A 22205-nucleotide genomic window follows, 5' to 3' on the forward strand; every position below is an offset into this window, starting at 1 on the left:
ACCTCTCTCTGTGTCCTCCTTTAGCCATGAGATGTCAGCTGCTGGAATGCCGTTTGGGTTTTCCCAAAGACGTACCCAGCCCTCTAACTCCACCTGTAACACGCACAACACGTACAAAGCAAAGTTGTTTTTATTATTTGCAACATGCAATGATACGTTATGTTTGCATTCACTGTAAATGTTACTTACAGGTGAGTCACTTAGAGGTGGTTTCAGTGGATAATCCTGGCCTTGGGATGCGGACGGGGCTTCAGTTTGCTGTGCAGCAGATTCCGGCTGATTGGGCGGGATCCTGGATATGGTGCGGTGGACTCTGGCAGCTTGGGTGGTGCGGTGGACTCTGGCTGCTTGGGCAGTGAAGAGGGGTGAAAAAGCCTTTGGAAAACACTGGAGTCTGGCAGCTTTATCTTGTCTCCTGGGACTGGGTAGAGTCTAAAAATGTATAAAATTTTATCTTATATTATGACTTATTTACATAAAACTACTTCATATAAATTGACTGATGTGTCTTACTTACGTTCCACAGCCTCACATGCAGCTACCATCTCAGCTTCATCACCGGGCCATAATGAAGGACTATATTTAGAGGTGCTTTCCTGCAGTTGCTGGACAATAAGTCAGTGTAACAATCAGAATGTATGATATACCATGTTTCACTTACTAAACACAAACAAGCATACTTACAACACTAAACACTCAACACTTAGTTGATGAAATACCACCTATTTGAGTATTTGTTATTTTCTGTGTAATTCTAACCTTTCTCTTTCTGAACACTTACTTTCTCCTTCTCATAAATATACTTTCTGAACCTCTTCATCGTCACACTTGTGATGTGGGTCACCGGTGTGTTCAACCACCTCCTCACTGAGCTGTAGGCCTTCTGTGCTCTGTCTCTCTCGCTGTCAGTGAACTGCTCTGGCTTTTTCTTTAATCTTCCATGCTGACTGTAGAGCTCCCACATCTCCTGAAAGCTGCTGTCCTCAAAGCCTTTCTGACCATAGATGCACCTGTCGATGTTTGCCTCAAGGACAATGGAGACTTGTGGGAAGCTCTCTGCATACTCAGCGAGGAAGTCTTTCACCCACTGGTTCACTGCCTCTCCTCTCTTTTGTGTGTTTGACTTCTCTACCCTGTGCTTGTCAATTATGCTGGAAAGATATATATTACCTTAATTCAAACAAGCATCATTTATATCATCTGACTGTGACAAACAGATTAGTAATTGAACCAAGAATGAAACAGATGTCTAAACATGCCACCAAATTTGGCATATTATATATATATATATATATATATATATATATATATATATATATATATATATATCCTGAGCGCGCCTGAGGCGACTGTGGAAAGGAACGACTCCCATTTAACAGGAAGAAACCTCTTGCAGAACCAGACTCAGGAAGGGTGGCCAAAAAAAACAAACAATTTGCTTTAAACCTTTATATTGTCAAGCATTTGCATGACTAAGAGCATAGTTTGGTTGTGGAAGGGGTTCCATGGTGTAAAGGTCAGCACTCTGGACTTTGAATCCAGTGATCCGAGTTCAAATCTCGGTGGAACCTTCAGGTGTGTGCTGTCATGGTTGTGTTCTGGAAAGAAGATGAGTGGATGAGGTTAGTCAGTTATCCAGTCACACCAGAATGTGTGATTGACCAATTCCAAAGAGAGGGCTTAAATTGGTTAATATTGGAAAAAGTGAAACATTCAGCTGAGAGGGTCTGTGCTATTTGCATTCTCACCTCTTTGTGTCTAATTTAATCTATTTGGTTTCTTCTTGCGTATTCATTGGCAATGCATATATTTTTCCATGCTCTCCATTTGGAATTTGGACACAGAAGCCAAAGGAGAAGGAAACAGGAAAAACAATCCCATGGTAACAATCAGCGACAAGGAGAACTACTCAAAAGCCTGCACAATTAACCCGGTGCCCACCCATGGGCCAACCAATCATCCAATCAAGGAGCAGCAATTTCTGCCGGCCGGGATCTGAGCGCCAACTCCATGCGGTGCGCACAAGTTGGTACTGATTTAGGAAAAAGAGGATTGTACAATTTTACTCCTTGGTATGGATACTCTTTAAAAAAAGTCCAAAAAATAAAATATGTGGTTGACAAAATTGTGTGACTCAGTCCTTCAACACAAAAGGCAGGAAAAGGAAAATCAGCTGTCCTCTCCATCTAATCATGGGAGGATGGCCTGACTACGATCAGGGACCTGAGCAGCAAAGAATAGATAGACATGATAAATAGTTATATATATGTACACACTAGTCTCCAATACTACTATGATAAAAAGAGATCCAATGCACAGGTCCAAGTTGTACAGGATATAGAAATTTGTTCTATATTTTTGTTGTAAATCCACAACAGGTTTCATCATCTGCTAATCCTGGAGGAGACACTAGTTGTAAAGGAATTTATCAATACATAAAGATGCTTATATTATAAGACTGAAACACCCTTGAACAGCAGATCACTGTAAAGACATACATATAATATTGTGATTATGTCAGTGGAAATGTAAAGTCAACAATATTGTTGACTTTACATATCTTTTAACATCTTGTAAAAATATAACAATGTAAACATAAAAACAGCAACCTCAAAACAAAACATAGCATGTTACCTGGATGGAAAACCATGCGTCTCTACAGCCTGAAGGAAGAAATCTTGGGCTGTTGATGCCTTGTTGTTATTGGCAGCGTGTCGGTACATGATCTTTGTGAGCATTTGGAAAACATAAAAACCACAGAAACACATTAAACATTAACTACAATAATATAAGAATAATAAATGAATGAACTATTGTTCCATGTGTGATGTTAGACTTAAAGCTATACTTACCTTTCTGGCATGTAGCACAGCACCTAGTAAAAATTTAAACATGAACAACTCCTCCTCCCTCCAAAGTCTCCCCCTCTTCCCCCTGCCTGACCTGTGACGCTCCCCTCCTCCCTGACGTGTGAGGTGAGAAAGTGATGGTGCGTTCCATCTCCCCCGGATGTCGGAGCGGAGAATGTTGTCAAGTTATCAGCGGTCCAGTTACCACGTCCATCAAGGCTATTCTTGTGCTTGCCGTGTCCGAATATAAACAACTTGTGATCTACCAGGCTAATGTTAGCACGGCCTGCGTTGTAGTTCGCGTGTAGTTTCAACACCTGGTGGCTTGCTTTTACATTTTAGTGCGCCATAAGCTTATTAGGAGCATTTTCAGATAAGAAAAGAAAAGTGTAGAATTGCCAGAAAGAAAAGTATAGCTTTAACAAAATTAAGTTGAATATTATATCACACACTATAATCTCCATGGGGACACTGACCTTTCTTAAAGAAACATCTATTCCAAACACTACCACACCATATCTGTGAAATAAAAATGTATCAATTGTTTAATGCAGCTACATCGTGGTCCATTACACCAGATTCCAGAACTCTGCAGAATGTATGCCATAGACCATTTTTTAAATCAATATATAAATATATAATGTCCATGTGATGTCCTTTGCTGTCAGCTTACCTCATCAACTTGTGGTTGGTATCTTTATGTACGAGTGACAGAGGAGCTGCGACATTGTAGGTCCTTCTCACAACACATCCGAGGCTTGTCATTCTCTGTAGTATTCTTAGACTATCAACCCGGTGCATCGAATCCCACACTCTGTCCACTGAACTCTGTGGCCTAAAGCCCTAAGACGACCTTTTACCATTCTGTGACCTGTAGGAAAACAAGTGAAAACCACTTTTATTTAAGATATATTGATTGATAATCATGTGAACAAACAATTTAGGCATTTAACTTTTTCTCAGGTATACATGCTATGATGACCGTTGTTATGATAATGTCCAGGACTCTCCACTAAGGCACAGACTAGCCAGCCATATCAAATAACTAGCCAGCCGGGCGCAGCTGCTGGTGGTTAGGTTACGCCACACCCACGATCATGTACACTGAAGAAATGAATGAATGAAAATACACTCTAATGTGTTGCAGGTGCTGCTAATTGAACGCTTGAAGAGAAGACTGGATTACCAACGCTGGGATAAATGATGCTTTTTAATACGTACTGATTACACTGAAATTTTGAAGTGGATGGCCTGAGTAACACACACACACACACACACACCACATGTCGAAAGAGTGATCAGCGTAATCTGTGGTTATTTTCAGTACAAACAGAGCAAATCGAAACTTTAATGAGTGCGGTTCAGTTTGACATCATTGTCAGTCTGTTAGAAAAACATTTAATTGTATCAAAATTGAAAAAAATAATATTGATAGCCTTTAGGCTATAAAAATAGCAGTCATTAAAGTAGCCGGCCCTCAGCTAGACTTAGTTGTGGAGGCTATATGGCCAGCAGCCGGTGCCTGTGGAAAGCCCTGTCATTTCAAATGTTACTTTTATGGCACAAATCTTTTTGTAATGCTATGGACAAGTGCATGATATAATTCAAATAAAAACTTTCTGGAAAAAGCACCAACCCAAATTCTGGGAGTCTTGCTTGATGGCAGAGACCAAGCTGTCAAGTTCATCATCTGTCATTTTACTGTAGCCTTCCCTTTTTGAGAGGCCCCACTGTCGCATTCTGCGTTTCAGTGTTCTCACTGATACACCAGCAGTGTGGAAATACAGGGGGCAGAGAGGTCAATTTCAATCAAATGCTGGACGTGGTCTTTGGAAATAACCAACTTTGGACGGGGCTTTTCTCCAGCAGTCCTGTCCACCACAACTGCTGTTCTTCTCTAATCTAATTCAGTGCTGCTGAGGGTGTGCAGCTGGACTAGACCTTCAAATACCTAAAATAAAGGAGGACGAACGTTTTCATTTGTCACTGCAGTCAGTGGACCTTATTTATCAAAGAGGTGTAACATTAAATTCAAGAATACAATAGTTTGTTTTATCTTTGGCATCTAACCTCTGTCTGTGGACCGATTAGAACAAGTGAACAAGGTACATAAATGTCTGAATTGGCTGTAAATATTAAACCAAACTGGGGGCTTTCCATGACTATTGCAGGTTTTTCAAAACCTAGGAACCCTGCAGAATAACCAAGCCACATTGCACAAACACCATTTAACTTACCTCCTGTGTGAAGTCCATGTGAGCAAAGAGTGACATAATCAGAGTCATTTCACTCATGCATATGAGCTCGAAATAGTCCAGGTCCAAGGGCAGTCGCTGCGATGCCTGCTCCAACCTGGGCTGCAGTCGGTCCAGAATATGCCTGCCCACCATCATGGTGGGAGGTTATCAGTTTTACCTCCCCCATAAGCAAGTGTATAATACATTCTGTGCAAATTCTGAACTCCAAAAATAGACAGATGTATCTATCATAAAACCTAAACATTAGCAACACCAAATAGACTCCTGTGGGAGTGTCCATCACAAAAGGTGCACTGTCAGGTAGGGATATAACAGTCAAATGTTGTAAATATAAGCTGAATGACAAAAAGAAATATCCAGTGTCCAAATGTCTTTTTAAGCCCAAATATAAGCCAGATATAAATCACCATCTATCCAACAACGATAAGGGACATACAGTAGGTAATCAAACACATGAAAATAACATAATTTGATGATTATAGTCCATACACGACCGTCATTATAGCATCATTATATTGATGCAATGCGCCTAATAACAGAGCTCATCAGAGGCCGTCATCAGAGGTAAAAGTAATCCTGCCTCCTCAGTTTAAATCCCCTCACTGACCAGGATGTATATAGACTTAGCTGCATAACAGCATGATCATAAAATAAAGCCTTTATCAGCACCTCAGACTGCAGCCTAACATGAAATGTTATCTGAGCCGCACAGAAATCACTGATCTGCTCAGCTGGGTTTTCTCACTTCTGAACAGATGTTTGCTGTGAAGCGTTTTGTTGTTTCCTGCCAACTGAAAAAGGCTGGAAAAGAAGTCATTCTGCTGTTTTATGCTATTTGTGTTTTCAGTGTGGACAAGAGTGGACAAAACACCACAGGAACTCCATCTTAAGATGCAGCTTCTTTTCTACACAGAGACAAAGAGACAAAGAGGGTTTCTATCAGGCTCAGCCTGAAGACACCAGTCAGTATACAGAGCTCGATAGATAGATTATGATCAAACATGTCTGATGCAGTCTTAAGAAACCTTTCATCGGTAATATCTACATGTGAGTTAAGAGCTAATATTTGACTCTTCTCTGGACTCTGTTCCAGCCAGCCAGGAGTACAGAAAGTTTGCAGGTTAGGGGTCAGCTTTAGTTTTCAGGCAGCTCAACTCGGCAGGTTTTTACCTCTTCTGAAGTCCAACAGCCGTATGAGAGCTCATGTTTCATGTCACGCACTTGAATGCACCAGGGAGAAGATTTAGGTGAACATTTCAGCAGAAGATCATGATTTAAGAATTTCAAGCTGCTGCAGAGCAGGGCTGATTCTATAAATATAAATGAAAAGCATGAAAATACTAAGAAAAAGCAACATTTACATTTCCTGTACAGCTGCCTGCTAAAAGTATCGGACAATGTTGATCTGATAGATGCAGAGAAACCAATTTTCTTCATGTTGAGCTTTAAGTGGAAGGTTAATGAATTTATCTTTCCCTTCAACAGAGAACAAATAAGAATTCAACAACCTCTTGAACAATCCTGCCTGGATTGAGGTGAAACCAGCACTGTTCCCTTGTTCCCTCCCCAAACTGATCTGAAGCTGGGAGGATGTGTGAAACCATTGTGTGAGAGTAGAGGAGCTCTTAAGTGAAGATCAGCTGATCAGCTGCAACAAAAGGAGGTGGAATTAGTTTTGTATCACAGCACAGACGGTGTTTCTGCTCTGAGAGTCACACACTGCTCTGCCAAATGGAGGAAATGGCTCAGAAAAGGGTTAAACTGGACCTGGAAACCTTCTCTTGTTCGATCTGTCTGGATCTACTGAAGCATCCGGTGACTATTCCCTGTGGACACAGCTACTGCATGAACTGTATTAAAGGCTACTGGAATGGAAAGAATAAGAAGGGAATTCACAGATGCCCTCATTGCAGGAAAACTTTCACACCGAGGCCTGTCCTGGAGAAAAGCACCATGTTAGCTGATTTAGTGGAGCAGCTGAAGAAGACTGGACTCCAAGCTGCTCCTGCTGATCTCTGCCATGCTGGACCTGAAGATGTGGCCTGTGATTTCTGCTCTGGAAGAAAACTGAAAGCCATCAAGTCCTGTTTATTCTGTCTGGCCTCTTACTGTGAGAAACACCTTCAGCCTCACTATGATGTGACTCCATTCAAGAAACACAAGCTGGTGGAGCCCTCCAAGAGCCTCCAGGAGAACATCTGCTGTCGTCATGATGAGGTGATGAAGATGTTCTGCCGTACTGATCAGAAGTCTATCTGTTATCTCTGCCCTGTGGATGATCATAAAGGCCACGACACAGTGTCAGCTGCAGCAGAAAGGACTGAGAGGCAGAGAGAGCTGGAGGGGAGTCGACAGCAAATCCAGCAGAGAATCCAGGACAGAGAGAAAGATGTGAAGCTGCTTCAACAGGAGGTGGAGGCCATCAATCAGTCTGCTGATAAAACAGTGGAGGACAGTGAGAACATCTTCACCGAGCTGATCCGTCTTATCCACAAAAGAAGCTCTGATGTGAAGCAGCAGCTCAGATCCCAGCAGCAAACTGAAGTGAGTCGAGTCAAAGAGCTTCAGGAGAAGCTGGAGCCGGAGATCACTGAGCTGAAGAGGAAAGATGCTGAGCTGAAGCAGCTCTCACACACAGACGATCACAACCAGTTTCTACACAACTACCCCTCAGTGTCAGCACTCAGTGATTCTACACACTCATCCAGCATCAATACCCGTCCTCTGAGGTACTTTGAGGATGTGACAGCAGCTGCGTCAGAGCTCAGAGAGAAACTACAGGACATTCTGAGAGAGAAATGGACAAACAGCTCACTGACAGTCACTGAAGTGGATGTTTTACTGCCAGAACCAGAACCAGAGCCAAAGAGCAGAGCTGCCTTCTTAAAATATTCATCACACTGGATCCAAACACAGCAAACACATATCTGTTAGTGTCAGAGGGGAACAGAAAAGTGACAGTAATGAGACAACCTCAGTCTTATTCTGCTCATCCAGACAGATTCACGGAATGGTGTCAGGTCCTGAGCAGAGAGAGTCTGACTGGACGCTGTTACTGGGAGGTGGAGAGGAGAGGGGGAGGAGCTGATGTAGCAGTCGCATACAAGAACATCAGCAGAACAGGGAATGAATGTGGATTTGGACGTAATGACAAATCTTGGGCATTAAAATGTTCCCAAAACAGTTTTGAATTTTGGTCCAACAAGATGAAAGCCTCCATCTCAGGTCCTCAGTCCTCCAGAGTAGGAGTGTACCTGGATCACAGAGCAGGTATTCTGTCCTTCTACAGCGTCTCTGAAGCCATGACTCTCCTCCACAGAGTCCAGACCACATTCACTCAGCCGCTCTATGCTGGAGTTAGGATTGGATGGACTGGAGCCACAGCTGAGCTGTGTGAAGTGAAATAAAGGTATTCAGTCAGTTTGTTGCTGAGAGTTCATTGCTGTGATGTCTCTGCGCTGCTGTTCTGTTGTTTATTTGCTGCTTTTTCCTGTTTGTGCAGCCATGGAGGATATCGCTGCTAATGCTGAGTTTTATTCACAGAAAGATTTCTCCACATGAAAATCTAAACTTCTCTGAGCTCTGAATGTTAGTTGAATCCTTGTGTTGATGTGTTTGTATGTTGTTGTTTCTCTTCCACTTCATGGAGCCAAACAGAGAAATCAGCAGACCTTCCTTTATCACAGATTCTTTTCACATCTCATCACTTTGTAAATGTGAAAATAATTCTGCAGTTAAACTTACTTTGATCTGTTTCAGAGATCAAATGTTGCTGCTGCTTTGAAAACTCTCAGTAATGATCTACTTGGTAACCCAGAAACTAAATGTTCTGATTCTGGATGTTTTTCTGGAAATAATAAATTGTGGATTCATCCTGATCATGAATTGTGTTTCTGTGAAAATGGGAGTGAGGCTGTCACACCACCAGCATCCCTCATGGTGGCAACACACGGCGGCAACAAGTATTTGCAACAAATATTTGTTGAAACCCATCTGTGGCTGGAAGAGTTGCTTTGGTTCAGGATCATATTCTGGGTTTCACCTGTTTGCTCACAAACGCTTCAAACTTGTTTCTGAACGTGTTCTGAGATGTTGGAAGAAACTCAGAAAACAAAAAGAACGACATGAAACCTCAAAGTGATTCAAATCAAAGCTAAATGTAACAATATTATATGATGTCAGTCATTACAGGAGATGTAATTTGTACTCAGAGACAAGAAGTGGAAGAAGAATTCTTGGACATAAGTTACAGAATCAGAACCACAGAGATTTTGTTTCAGATAAAAACTGTAGATTTACTTTTTATTTTTACTCAAACTACAAAAACATTCATATGAAAACATATTTGAATGTAAAAAAATAGAATAAATGAGGCAGAATGGCACACTTTGGAATAATGTGTTATGGAATGATTAAAGGTGATGTGTGTGATCTTACATCATATTCTATGATCTGATTCTGTTCTTTCTGATGTTTTTTAGTATTAGTCTGAATGTGCTGAAGTTATCAGATGAATGTAGTGGACTAAAAGGTACAACAGAGTCTCTGAATGTGGTGGAGCACAAATAGAAAGTAGCACAAGCTAAAAATACTGAAAACATTGTAATCATGTTCAGTATATTTAGTCACTTTCTGCTGCTGTCAGCGATGGACTTTTCAAAGAAATCTGACTCAGCTCTGATCATTAATGAGAATATGATGAAGAAAGGATCATGTCATCCAAATGAATGAAAAGGTTTTGTGGTGGGGCTGAGAACTGTTTAACTCTCATTGTTCTGTTCCACGTATTGTTTTTGGATCGTCACAGGTACGAGTTTGGGTGGAGCGGGTCAGAGTAAAGTGGAGTTTCCAGCAGACTCCTCAGTTTCAGTCGGGTTTGGAGACCACAGATGGAGAGGTGACTGCACTGTTTGGTCTGCCACTTATTGATAAAGTTAAAGTTCACAAAAAAAGAAACAAGAACAGGAAGACGTTCCCTGAAAGCAGCATCAGTGTTACAGGTTGTGAGTCCTGTGAACAAACTGACACAGTGTGATATTACAGATGTTTAAATCTCTCTTTTCTCATGTCGTCCTGCAGGTTCACAGCTGAAATCTGAAAACTAACACAAGAGGATGCCTTCATCCTGCTCACAGGGATGTAGAGGAGGTTTAAGCTCCTGCTCTGTTCATTCAGACTGACCTCGGCCTGTGTGCGGTCTCTCTTGACTCGCTAACAGTAAACGTGTCGTTAGCCAGTTAGCTAAGCATGTGTGCAACAGGAATGATTTAAGTTAAATAAAACAACTGAAAGGACGGTGATGTTACCATCCATCCCCCATGATTTCAGACGTTAACTCAACCCCAAACTTGGACAAACTCCTTCACCACAGTAATGCCTCTACATCCTGATGAGGGACATTAAAAACAATCGTTTCTAACAATTTCTATCTAAACTATAAATAATTGGAGGAATTTTTCAACAGTGACAGTTAAGGAGTGTCATCAGGTGAATGAGATCAGCTCAGGAATGAAAACACAGTTTACACTAAATACAGTCTGTGGTTTACACAAGCCTCAGTGAAAATAAATACAATTATTATTCAGAATAGCTTGGTGGTTTACATTGTTGCACATATTTTCAACACAGTCATCATGTGCTATGAAAAGCTGAATGTCAGAAATAAACTGAAATGATGGAGAGTATTCATAAGAGCAACTGGACTTCTTTTTTGATCTTGAAGACGTTGAATTTTGATGGGACAGCAGCTTCCTCTTTGGTTTTTGTAGAGAAGTACAGTAGAACAACCGAGTACTAACCAGGCCCGACCCTGCTTAACTTCACAGGGTGATCAGAAATTGCAACAAAAGACAGGTGGTGCAGATAAGAGAAAAAGCTTACAGCACCTGGTATTCCCAAGCCGTCTGCCATCCAAGTACTAACCAGGCTCAACCCTGCTTGGCTTCTGAGATCAGACGAGGTTGGGCATATTCAGGGTGGTGTGGCCTTAAGTAACAATATCTGTGACAAATGTGCATTATATAGATACTGGAATCATACGGTTCATCAATGCAACCAGATAATTGCCGAGAAAGGCTGACTTGTAGTGGGCACATCTTTTCCCTGATGTGATCATTCTCTCCAGCTGAAACTGAGACTCTCAGATCACTTCGTGTCTGCCAACAAAGCAGCAGCAGCTGAAGATGACCAACTTCCTCATCTGTCACAGGGTGATCAGACGTTGCAACAAAAAACATGCAGGGGGTAGTGAGAAGAGAAAAAGCTTAGAGCACCTGGTATTCCCAAGCAGTCTCCCATCCAAGTACTAACCAGGCCCAACCCTGCTTGGCTTCCAAGATCAGACGAGGTCGGGCATGTTCAGGGTGGTGTGGCCGTAAGCAACAATATCTGTGACAAATGTGCACTATATAGGTACTGGAATCATACACTTCCTCGATGTAACCAGATAATTGCTGAGAAAGGCTAAATTGTAGTGGGCACATCTTCATCCCTGATGTGATTATTATGTGTAGTTGAAACTGAGACTCTCAGATCACTTTGTGTCTGCCAACAAAGCAGCAGCAGCTGAAGATGACCAACTTCCTCATGTGTCACAGGGTGATCAGACGTTGCAACAAAAGACATGCAGGTGCTAGAGTGAAGAGAAAAAGCTTACAGCACCTGATATTCCCAAGCGGTCTCCCATCCAAGTACTAACCAGGCCCAAACCTGCTTGGGTTCCGAGATCAGACGAGGTCGGGCATGTTCAGGGTGGTGTGGCCGTAAGCAACAATATCAGTGAACAATGTGCATTATATCGGTACTGGAATAATACAGTTCCTCTATGTAACCAGATAATTGCCGAGAAAGGCTAACTTGTAGTGGGCACATCTTCTTCCCTGACGTGATTATTATCTGCAGTTGAAACTGAGAAGCTCAGATCACTTCGTGTCTGCCAACAAAGCAGCAGCAGCTGAAGATGATCAACTTCCTCATGATGTGTCACAGAGTGATCAGACGTTGCAACAAAAGACATGCAGGTGGTAGAGAGAAGAGAAAAAGCTTACAGCACCTGGTATTCCTAAGCGGTCTCCAATCCAAGTACTAACCAGGCCCAACCCTGCTTGGCTTCGTAGATCAGATGAGGTCGGGTATGTTCAGGGTGGTGTGGCCGTAAGCAACAATGTCTGTGACAAAGGTGCATTATATCGGTACTGGAATCATATGGTTACTCTATGTAACCAGATAATTGCCGAGAAAGGCTAACTTGTAGTGGGCACATCTTCATCCCTGATGTGATTATTATCTGTAGTTGAAACTGAGACTCTCAGATCACTTCGTGTCTGCCAACAAAGCAGCAGCAGCTGAAGATGACCAACTTCCTCATGTGTCACAGGGTGATCAGACGTTGCAACAAAAGACATGCAGGTGGTAGAGAGAAGAGAAAAAGCTTACAGCACCTAGTATTCCCAAGTAGTCTCACATCCAAGTACTAACCAGGCCCAACCCTACTTGGCTTCTGAGATCAGACGAGGTCGGGCATGTTCAGGGTGGAGTGGCCGTAAGCAACAATGTCTGTGACAAATGTGCATTATATAGGTACTGGAATCATACAGTTCCTATATGTAACCGGATAATTGCCGAGAAAGGCAAACTTATAGTGGGCACATCTTCATCCCTGATTTGATTATTACCTGCAGTATAAACTGAGACTCTCAGATCACTTCGTGTCTGCCAACAAAGCAGCAGCAGCTGAAGATGACCAACTTCCTCATGTGTCACAGGGTGATCAGACGTTGCAACAAAAGACATGCAGGTGGTCGAGAGAAGAGAAAGAGCTTACAGCACCTGGTATTCCCAAGCAGTCTCACATCCAAGTACTAACCAGGCCCAACCCTGCTTGGCTTCCGAGATCAGACGAGGTCGGGTATTTTCAGGGTGGTGTGGCCGTAAGCAACAATGGCTGTGACATTTGTGCATTATATAGGTACTGGAATCATACACTTCCTCGATGTAACCAGATAATTGCCGAGAAAGGCTAACTTGTAGTGGGCACATCTTCTTCCCTGTCGTGATTATTCTCTGCAGTTGAAACTGAGAATCTCAGATCACTTCGTGTCTGCCTACAAAGCAACAGCAGCTGAAGATGACCAACTTCCTCATGTGTCACAGGGTGATCAGACGTTGCAACAAAAGACATGCAGGTGGTAGAGAGAAGAGAAAGAGCTTACAGCACCTGGTATTCCCAAGCAGTCTCACATCCAAGTACTAACCAGGCCCAACCCTACTTGGCTTCTGAGATCAGACGAGGTCGGGTATTTTCAGGGTGGTGTGGCCGTAAGCAACAATGTCTGTGACATTTGTGCATTATATAGGTACTGGAATCATACACTTCCTCGATGTAACCAGATAATTGCCGAGAAAGGCTGATATGTAGTGGGCACATCTTCATCCCTGATGTGATTATTACCTGCAGTTGAAACTGAGACTCTCAGATCACTTCGTGTCTGCCTACAAAGCAACAGCAGCTGAAGATGACCAACTTCCTCATGTGTCACAGGGTGATCAGACGTTGCAACAAAAGACATGCAGGTGGTCGAGAGAAGAGAAAAAGCTTACAGCACCTGGTATTCCCAAACAGTCTACCATCCAAGTACTAACCAGGCCCAACCCTGCTTGGCTTCCGAGATCAGACGAGGTCGGGCATATTCAGGGTGGTGTGGCCGTAAAAAATAATCTCTGTGACAAATGTGCACTATATAGGTACTGGAATCATACACTTCCTCGATGTAACCAGATAATTGCTGAGAAAGGCTAAATTGTAGTGGGCACATCTTCATCCCTGATGTGAATATTATCTGTAGTTGAAACTGAGACTCTCAGATCACTTTGTGTCTGCCAACAAAGCAGCAGCAGCTGAAGATGACCAACTTCCTCATGTGTCACAGGGTGATCAGACGTTGCAACAAAAGACATGCAGGTGGTAGAGAGAAGAGAAAGAGCTTACAGCACCTGGTATTCCCAAGCAGTCTCACATCCAAGTACTAACCAGGCCCAACCCTACTTGGCTTCTGAGATCAGACGAGGTCGGGTATTTTCAGGGTGGTGTGGCCGTAAGCAACAATGTCTGTGACATTTGTGCATTATATAGGTACTGGAATCATACACTTCCTCGATGTAACCAGATAATTGCCGAGAAAGGCTAACTTGTAGTGGGCACATCTTCATCCCTGATGTGATTATTATCTGTAGTTGAAACTGAGACTCTCAGATCACTTCGTGTCTGCCAACAAAGCAGCAGCAGCTGAAGATGACCAACTTCCTCATGTGTCACAGGGTGGTCAGATGTTGCAACAAATGACATGCAGGTGGTTGAGAGAAGAGAAAAAGCTTACAGCACTTGGTATTCCCAAGCAGTCTCCCATTCAAGTACTAACCAGGCCCAACCCTGCTTGGCTTCCGAGATCAGAGGAGGTCGGGCATGTTCAGGGGGGTGTGGCTGTAAGCAACAATGTCTGTCACAAATGTGCATTATATAGGTACTGGAATCATACGGTTACTCTATGTAACCAGATAATTGCCGAGAAAGGCTGATATGTAGTGGGCACATCTTCATCCCTGATGTGATTATTACCTGCAGTTGAAACTGAGACTCTCAGATCACTTCGTGTCTGCCAACAAAGTAGCAGCAGCTGAAGATGACCAACTTACTCATGTGTCACAGGGTGATCAGACGTTGCAACAAAAAACATGCAGGGGGTAGAGAGAAGAGAAAAAGCTTACAGCACCTGGTATTCCCAAGCAGTCTCACATCCAAGTACTAACCAGGCCCAACCCTGCTTGGCTTCCAAGATCAGATGAGGTCGGGTATTTTCAGGGTGGTGTGGCCGTAAGCAACGATGTCTGTGACAAATGTGCACTATATAGGTACTGGAATCATACACTTCCTCGATGTAACCAGATAATTGCTGAGAAAGGCTAAATTGTAGTGGGCACATCTTCATCCCTGATGTGATTATTATCTGTAGTTGAAACTGAGACTCTCAGATCACTTCGTGTCTGCCAACAAAGCAGCAGCAGCTGAAGATGACCAACTTCCTCATGTGTCACAGGGTGATCAGATGTTGCAACAAAAGACATGCAGGTGGTAGAGAGAAGAGAAAAAGCTTACAGCACCTAGTATTCCTAAGCGGTCTCCAATCCAAGTACTAACCAGGCCCAACCCCGCTTGGCTTCCGAGATCAGACGAGGTCAGGTATTTTCAGGGTGGTGTGGCCGTAAGCAACAATATCTGTGACAAATGTGCACTATATAGGTACTGGATTCATACAGTTCCTCGATGTAACCAGATAATTGCTGAGAAAGGCTAAATTGTAGTGGGCACATCTTCATCCCTGATGTGATTATTATCTGTAGTTGAAACTGAGACTCTCAGATCACTTCGTGTCTGCCAACAAAGCAGCAGCAGCTGAAGATGACCAACTTCCTCATGTGTCACAGGGTGATCAGACGTTGCAACAAAAGACATGCAGGTGGTAGAGAGAAGAGAAAAAGCTTACAGCACCTGGTATTCCCAAGCAGTCTCCCATCCAATTACTAACCAGGCCCAATCCTGTTTGTCTTCCGAGATCAGACAAGGTTGTGCATATTCAGGGTGGTGTGGCCGTAAGCAACAAGATCTGTGAACAATGTGCATTATATAGGTACTGGAATCATACGGTTCCTCTATGTAACCAGAAAATTGCCGAGAAAGGCTTATATGTAGTGGGCACATCTTCTTCCCTGTCGTGATTATTCTCTCCAGCGGAAACTGAGACTCTCAGATCACTTCGTGTCTGCCAACAAAGCAGCAGCAGCTGAAGATGACCAACTTCCTCATGTGTCACAGGGTGATCACACGTTGCAACAAAAGACATGCAGGTGGTAGAGAGAAGAGAAAAAGCTTACAGCACCTGGTATTCCCAACCGGTCTCCCATCCAAGTACTAACCAGGCCCAACCCTGCTTGGCTTCCAAGATCAGACGAGGTTGGGTATATTCAGGGTGGTGTGGCCGTAAGCAACAATGTCTGTGATAAATGTGCATTATATAGGTACTGGAATCATACAGTTCGTCTATGTAACCAGATAATTGCCGAGAAAGGCTGATGCGTAGTGGGCACATCTTCTTCCCTGTCGTGATTACTCTCTCCAGCGGAAACTGAGACTCTCAGATCACTTCGTGTCTGCCAACAAAGTAGCAGCAGCTGAAGATGACCAACTTACTCATGTGTCACAGGGTGATCAGACGTTGCAACAAAAAACATGCAGGGGGTAGAGAGAAGAGAAAAAGCTTACAGCACCTGATATTCCCAAGCGGACTCCCATCCAAGTACTAACCAGGCCCAAACCTGCTTGGCTTCCGAGATCAGACGAGGTCGGGTATTTTCAGGGTGGTGTGGCCGTAAGCAACAATATCTGTGACAAATGTGCACTATATAGGTACTGGAATCATACAGTTCCTCGATGTAACCAGATAATTGCAGAGAAAGAATGATATGTAGTGGGCAAATCTTAATCCCTGATGTGATTATTACCTGCAGTTGAAACTGAGACTCTCAGATCACTTCGTGTCTGCCAACAAAGCAGCAGCAGCTGAAGATGATCAACTTCCTCATGATGTGTCACAGGGTGATCAGACGTTGCAACAAAAGACATGCAGGTGCTAGAGTGAAGAGAAAAAGCTTACAGCACCTGATATTCCCAAGCGGACTCCCATCCAAGTACTAACCAGGCCCAACCCCGCTTGGCTTCCAAGATCAGACGAGGTCGGGTATTTTCAGGGTGGTGTGGCCGTAAGCAACAATATCTGTCACAAATGTGAATTATATAGGTACTGGAATCTAACAGTTCCTCGATGTAACCAGATAATTGCTGAGAAAGGCTAAATTGTAGTGGGCACATCTTCATCCCTGATGTGATTATTATCTGTAGTTGAAACTGAGACTCTCAGATCACTTCGTGTCTGCCAACAAAGCAGCAGCAGCTGAAGATGACCAACTTCCTCATGTGTCACAGGGTGATCAGACGTTGCAACAAAAGACATGCAGGTGGTAGAGAGAAGAGAAAAAGCTTACAGCACCTGGTATTCCCAAGCAGTCTCCCATCCAATTACTAACCAGGCCCAATCCTGTTTGTCTTCCGAGATCAGACAAGGTTGTGCATATTCAGGGTGGTGTGGCCGTAAGCAACAATATCTGTGAACAATGTGCATTTTATAGGTACTGGAATCATACGGTTCCTCTATGTAACCAGAAAATTGCCGAGAAAGGCTGATATGTAGTGGGCACATCTTCTTCCCTGTCGTGATTATTCTCTCCAGCGGAAACTGAGACTCTCAGATCACTTCGTGTCTGCCAACAAAGCAGCAGCAGCTGAAGATGACCAACTTCCTCATGTGTCACAGGGTGATCAGACGTTGCAACAAAAGACATGCAGGTGGTAGAGAGAAGAGAAAAAGCGTACAGCACCTGGTATTCCCAACCGGTCTCCCATCCAAGTACTAACCATGGCCCAACCCTGCTTGGCTTCTTAGATCAGATGAGGTCGGGCATGTTCAGGGTGGTGTGGCCGTAAGCAACAATATCTGTGAACAATGTGCATTATATAGGTACTGGAATCATATGGTTACTCTATGTAACCAGATAATTGCAGAGAAAGGCTGATATGTAGTGGGCACATCTTCATCCCTGATGTGATTATTACCTGCAGTTGAAACTGAGACTCTCAGATCACTTCGTGTCTGCCAACAAAGCAGCAGCAGCTGAAGATGACCAACTTCCTCGTGTGTCACAGGGTGATCAGACGTTGCAACAAAAGACATGCAGGTGATAGAGAGAAGAGAAAAAGCTTACAGCACCTGGTATTCCCAAGCGGTCTCCCATCCAAGTACTAACCAGGCCCAACCCTGCTTGGCTTCCGAGATCAGACGAGGTCGGGCATATTCAGGGTGGTGTGGCCGTAAGCAACAATATCTGTGAACAATGTGCATTATATAGGTACTGGAATCATACGGTTACTCTATGTAACCAGATAATTGCCAAGAAAGGCTGATATGTAGTGGGCATATCTTCATCCTTGATGTGATTACTATCTGTAGTTGAAACTGAGACTCTCAGATCACTTCGTGTCTGCCAACAAAGCAACAGCAGCTGAAGATGACCAACTTCCTCATGTGTCACAGGGTGATCAGACGTTGCAACAAAAGACATGCAGGTGGTAGAGAGAAGAGAAAAAGCTTACAGCACCTGGTATTCCCAAGCGGTCTCCCATCCAAGTACTAACCATGGCCCAACCCTGCTTGGCTTCTTAGATCAGATGAGGTCGGGCATGTTCAGGGTGGTGTGGCCGTAAGCAACAATGTCTGTCACAAATGTGCATTATATAGGTACTGGAATCATACAGTTCCTCTATGTAACCAGATAATTGCCGAGAAAGGCTAACTTGTAGTGGGCACATCTTCTTCCCTGTCGTGATTATTATCTGTAGTTGAAACTGAGACTCTCAGATCACTTTGTGTCTGCCAACAAAGCAGCAGCAGCTGAAGATGACCAACTTCCTCATGTGTCACAGGGTGATCAGACGTTGCAACAAAAGACATGCAGGTGGTAGAGAGAAGAGAAAGAGCTTACAGCACCTGGTATTCCCAAGCAGTCTCACATCCAAGTACTAACCAGGCCCAACCCTACTTGGCTTCTGAGATCAGACGAGGTCGGGTATTTTCAGGGTGGTGTGGCCGTAAGCAACAATGTCTGTGACATTTGTGCATTATATAGGTACTGGAATCATACACTTCCTCGATGTAACCAGATAATTGCCGAGAAAGGCTAACTTGTAGTGGGCACATCTTCATCCCTGATGTGATTATTATCTGTAGTTGAAACTGAGACTCTCAGATCACTTCGTGTCTGCCAACAAAGCAGCAGCAGCTGAAGATGACCAACTTCCTCATGTGTCACAGGGTGGTCAGATGTTGCAACAAAAGACATGCAGGTGGTTGAGAGAAGAGAAAAAGCTTACAGCACCTGGTATTCCCAAGCGGACTCCCATCCAAGTACTAACCAGGCCCAACCCTACTTGGCTTCTGAGATCAGACGAGGTCGGGTATTTTCAGGGTGGTGTGGCCGTAAGCAACAATGTCTGTGACATTTGTGCATTATATAGGTACTGGAATCATACACTTCCTCGATGTAACCAGATAATTGCCGAGAAAGGCTAACTTGTAGTGGGCACATCTTCATCCCTGATGTGATTATTACCTGCAGTTGAAACTGAGACTCTCAGATCACTTCGTGTCTGCCAACAAAGCAGCAGCAGCTGAAGATGATCAACTTCCTCATGATGTGTCACAGGGTGATCAGACGTTGCAACAAAAGACATGCAGGTGCTAGAGTGAAGAGAAAAAGCTTACAGCACCTGATATTCCCAAGCGGACTCCCATCCAAGTACTAACCAGGCCCAACCCCGCTTGGCTTCCAAGATCAGACGAGGTCGGGTATTTTCAGGGTGGTGTGGCCGTAAGCAACAATATCTGTCACAAATGTGAATTATATAGGTACTGGAATCTAACAGTTCCTCGATGTAACCAGATAATTGCTGAGAAAGGCTAAATTGTAGTGGGCACATCTTCATCCCTGATGTGATTATTATCTGTAGTTGAAACTGAGACTCTCAGATCACTTCGTGTCTGCCAACAAAGCAGCAGCAGCTGAAGATGACCAACTTCCTCATGTGTCACAGGGTGATCAGACGTTGCAACAAAAGACATGCAGGTGGTAGAGAGAAGAGAAAAAGCTTACAGCACCTGGTATTCCCAAGCAGTCTCCCATCCAATTACTAACCAGGCCCAATCCTGTTTGTCTTCCGAGATCAGACAAGGTTGTGCATATTCAGGGTGGTGTGGCCGTAAGCAACAATATCTGTGAACAATGTGCATTTTATAGGTACTGGAATCATACGGTTCCTCTATGTAACCAGAAAATTGCCGAGAAAGGCTGATATGTAGTGGGCACATCTTCTTCCCTGTCGTGATTATTCTCTCCAGCGGAAACTGAGACTCTCAGATCACTTCGTGTCTGCCAACAAAGCAGCAGCAGCTGAAGATGACCAACTTCCTCATGTGTCACAGGGTGATCAGACGTTGCAACAAAAGACATGCAGGTGGTAGAGAGAAGAGAAAAAGCGTACAGCACCTGGTATTCCCAACCGGTCTCCCATCCAAGTACTAACCATGGCCCAACCCTGCTTGGCTTCTTAGATCAGATGAGGTCGGGCATGTTCAGGGTGGTGTGGCCGTAAGCAACAATATCTGTGAACAATGTGCATTATATAGGTACTGGAATCATATGGTTACTCTATGTAACCAGATAATTGCAGAGAAAGGCTGATATGTAGTGGGCACATCTTCATCCCTGATGTGATTATTACCTGCAGTTGAAACTGAGACTCTCAGATCACTTCGTGTCTGCCAACAAAGCAGCAGCAGCTGAAGATGACCAACTTCCTCGTGTGTCACAGGGTGATCAGACGTTGCAACAAAAGACATGCAGGTGATAGAGAGAAGAGAAAAAGCTTACAGCACCTGGTATTCCCAAGCGGTCTCCCATCCAAGTACTAACCAGGCCCAACCCTGCTTGGCTTCCGAGATCAGACGAGGTCGGGCATATTCAGGGTGGTGTGGCCGTAAGCAACAATATCTGTGAACAATGTGCATTATATAGGTACTGGAATCATACGGTTACTCTATGTAACCAGATAATTGCCAAGAAAGGCTGATATGTAGTGGGCATATCTTCATCCTTGATGTGATTACTATCTGTAGTTGAAACTGAGACTCTCAGATCACTTCGTGTCTGCCAACAAAGCAACAGCAGCTGAAGATGACCAACTTCCTCATGTGTCACAGGGTGATCAGACGTTGCAACAAAAGACATGCAGGTGGTAGAGAGAAGAGAAAAAGCTTACAGCACCTGGTATTCCCAAGCGGTCTCCCATCCAAGTACTAACCATGGCCCAACCCTGCTTGGCTTCTTAGATCAGATGAGGTCGGGCATGTTCAGGGTGGTGTGGCCGTAAGCAACAATGTCTGTCACAAATGTGCATTATATAGGTACTGGAATCATACAGTTCCTCTATGTAACCAGATAATTGCCGAGAAAGGCTAACTTGTAGTGGGCACATCTTCTTCCCTGTCGTGATTATTATCTGTAGTTGAAACTGAGACTCTCAGATCACTTTGTGTCTGCCAACAAAGCAGCAGCAGCTGAAGATGACCAACTTCCTCATGTGTCACAGGGTGATCAGACGTTGCAACAAAAGACATGCAGGTGGTAGAGAGAAGAGAAAGAGCTTACAGCACCTGGTATTCCCAAGCAGTCTCACATCCAAGTACTAACCAGGCCCAACCCTACTTGGCTTCTGAGATCAGACGAGGTCGGGTATTTTCAGGGTGGTGTGGCCGTAAGCAACAATGTCTGTGACATTTGTGCATTATATAGGTACTGGAATCATACACTTCCTCGATGTAACCAGATAATTGCCGAGAAAGGCTAACTTGTAGTGGGCACATCTTCATCCCTGATGTGATTATTATCTGTAGTTGAAACTGAGACTCTCAGATCACTTCGTGTCTGCCAACAAAGCAGCAGCAGCTGAAGATGACCAACTTCCTCATGTGTCACAGGGTGGTCAGATGTTGCAACAAAAGACATGCAGGTGGTTGAGAGAAGAGAAAAAGCTTACAGCACCTGGTATTCCCAAGCAGTCTCCCATTCAAGTACTAACCAGGCCCAACCCTGCTTGGCTTCCGAGATCAGAGGAGGTCGGGCATGTTCAGGGGGGTGTGGCTGTAAGCAACAATGTCTGTCACAAATGTGCATTATATAGGTACTGGAATCATACGGTTACTCTATGTAACCAGATAATTGCCGAGAAAGGCTGATATGTAGTGGGCACATCTTCATCCCTGATGTGATTATTACCTGCAGTTGAAACTGAGACTCTCAGATCACTTCGTGTCTGCCAACAAAGTAGCAGCAGCTGAAGATGACCAACTTACTCATGTGTCACAGGGTGATCAGACGT

The 22205-nt window shown here is 43.8% G+C and overlaps 2 protein-coding genes, 10 non-coding genes and 19 pseudogenes across 12 annotated transcripts in view; 2 read left to right on the forward strand and 29 right to left on the reverse strand.

Moving 5' to 3' along the window:
- Nucleotides 1–22205, reverse strand: part of LOC140296621 (uncharacterized) — a 581862-nt gene that overhangs the window by 284057 nt on the left and 275600 nt on the right. The gene's annotated exons all lie outside the window — the stretch shown is intronic.
- Nucleotides 1500–1571, forward strand: trnaq-uug (transfer RNA glutamine (anticodon UUG)). Its single transcript has one exon. It is a non-coding gene; the product is annotated as a tRNA-Gln (tRNA).
- Nucleotides 6789–8117, forward strand: LOC140292204 (tripartite motif-containing protein 29-like). Its single transcript, XM_072379470.1, has one exon. The coding sequence runs from the start codon at nucleotides 6839–6841 to the stop codon at nucleotides 8039–8041; it is 1203 nt and encodes a 400-aa protein (XP_072235571.1). The 5' UTR covers nucleotides 6789–6838; the 3' UTR covers nucleotides 8042–8117.
- LOC140305095 (5S ribosomal RNA) lies at nucleotides 11368–11486 on the reverse strand (annotated as a pseudogene).
- Nucleotides 11756–11874, reverse strand: LOC140299592 (5S ribosomal RNA; annotated as a pseudogene).
- Nucleotides 12147–12265, reverse strand: LOC140284149 (5S ribosomal RNA; annotated as a pseudogene).
- LOC140292064 (5S ribosomal RNA) lies at nucleotides 12535–12653 on the reverse strand (annotated as a pseudogene).
- Nucleotides 12923–13041, reverse strand: LOC140297555 (5S ribosomal RNA). Its single transcript, XR_011913280.1, has one exon. It is a non-coding gene; the product is annotated as a 5S ribosomal RNA (ribosomal RNA).
- On the reverse strand, nucleotides 13311–13429 carry LOC140309278 (5S ribosomal RNA; annotated as a pseudogene).
- On the reverse strand, nucleotides 13699–13817 carry LOC140300798 (5S ribosomal RNA; annotated as a pseudogene).
- Nucleotides 14087–14205, reverse strand: LOC140309284 (5S ribosomal RNA; annotated as a pseudogene).
- On the reverse strand, nucleotides 14475–14593 carry LOC140312358 (5S ribosomal RNA; annotated as a pseudogene).
- Nucleotides 14863–14981, reverse strand: LOC140298642 (5S ribosomal RNA). Its single transcript, XR_011914270.1, has one exon. It is a non-coding gene; the product is annotated as a 5S ribosomal RNA (ribosomal RNA).
- LOC140303731 (5S ribosomal RNA) lies at nucleotides 15251–15369 on the reverse strand (annotated as a pseudogene).
- LOC140296577 (5S ribosomal RNA) lies at nucleotides 15639–15757 on the reverse strand (annotated as a pseudogene).
- LOC140317910 (5S ribosomal RNA) lies at nucleotides 16027–16145 on the reverse strand. Its single transcript, XR_011917802.1, has one exon. It is a non-coding gene; the product is annotated as a 5S ribosomal RNA (ribosomal RNA).
- On the reverse strand, nucleotides 16415–16533 carry LOC140297410 (5S ribosomal RNA). The gene has a single exon (XR_011913147.1). It is a non-coding gene; the product is annotated as a 5S ribosomal RNA (ribosomal RNA).
- Nucleotides 16806–16924, reverse strand: LOC140297412 (5S ribosomal RNA). Its single transcript, XR_011913149.1, has one exon. It is a non-coding gene; the product is annotated as a 5S ribosomal RNA (ribosomal RNA).
- LOC140296578 (5S ribosomal RNA) lies at nucleotides 17194–17312 on the reverse strand (annotated as a pseudogene).
- Nucleotides 17582–17701, reverse strand: LOC140293269 (5S ribosomal RNA; annotated as a pseudogene).
- Nucleotides 17971–18089, reverse strand: LOC140294347 (5S ribosomal RNA). The gene has a single exon (XR_011912774.1). It is a non-coding gene; the product is annotated as a 5S ribosomal RNA (ribosomal RNA).
- Nucleotides 18359–18478, reverse strand: LOC140277659 (5S ribosomal RNA; annotated as a pseudogene).
- LOC140309288 (5S ribosomal RNA) lies at nucleotides 18748–18866 on the reverse strand (annotated as a pseudogene).
- Nucleotides 19136–19254, reverse strand: LOC140297845 (5S ribosomal RNA). The gene has a single exon (XR_011913545.1). It is a non-coding gene; the product is annotated as a 5S ribosomal RNA (ribosomal RNA).
- On the reverse strand, nucleotides 19527–19645 carry LOC140297413 (5S ribosomal RNA). The gene has a single exon (XR_011913150.1). It is a non-coding gene; the product is annotated as a 5S ribosomal RNA (ribosomal RNA).
- On the reverse strand, nucleotides 19915–20033 carry LOC140296579 (5S ribosomal RNA; annotated as a pseudogene).
- Nucleotides 20303–20422, reverse strand: LOC140293270 (5S ribosomal RNA; annotated as a pseudogene).
- Nucleotides 20692–20810, reverse strand: LOC140294464 (5S ribosomal RNA). The gene has a single exon (XR_011912786.1). It is a non-coding gene; the product is annotated as a 5S ribosomal RNA (ribosomal RNA).
- On the reverse strand, nucleotides 21080–21199 carry LOC140277670 (5S ribosomal RNA; annotated as a pseudogene).
- Nucleotides 21469–21587, reverse strand: LOC140309295 (5S ribosomal RNA; annotated as a pseudogene).
- LOC140299319 (5S ribosomal RNA) lies at nucleotides 21857–21975 on the reverse strand (annotated as a pseudogene).

This window comes from Leuresthes tenuis, unplaced genomic scaffold (assembly GCF_036924035.1).
Source record: "Leuresthes tenuis unplaced genomic scaffold, fLeuTen1.0.hap1 SCAF_1, whole genome shotgun sequence".
Lineage (NCBI taxonomy): Eukaryota > Metazoa > Chordata > Actinopteri > Atheriniformes > Atherinopsidae > Leuresthes > Leuresthes tenuis.

Bases quoted from the DNA above. Each gene is read 5' to 3' on its own strand.
- LOC140292204 (XM_072379470.1), top strand. From the start codon at position 6,839: ATGGAGGAAATGGCTCAGAAAAGGGTTAAACTGGACCTGGAAACCTTC.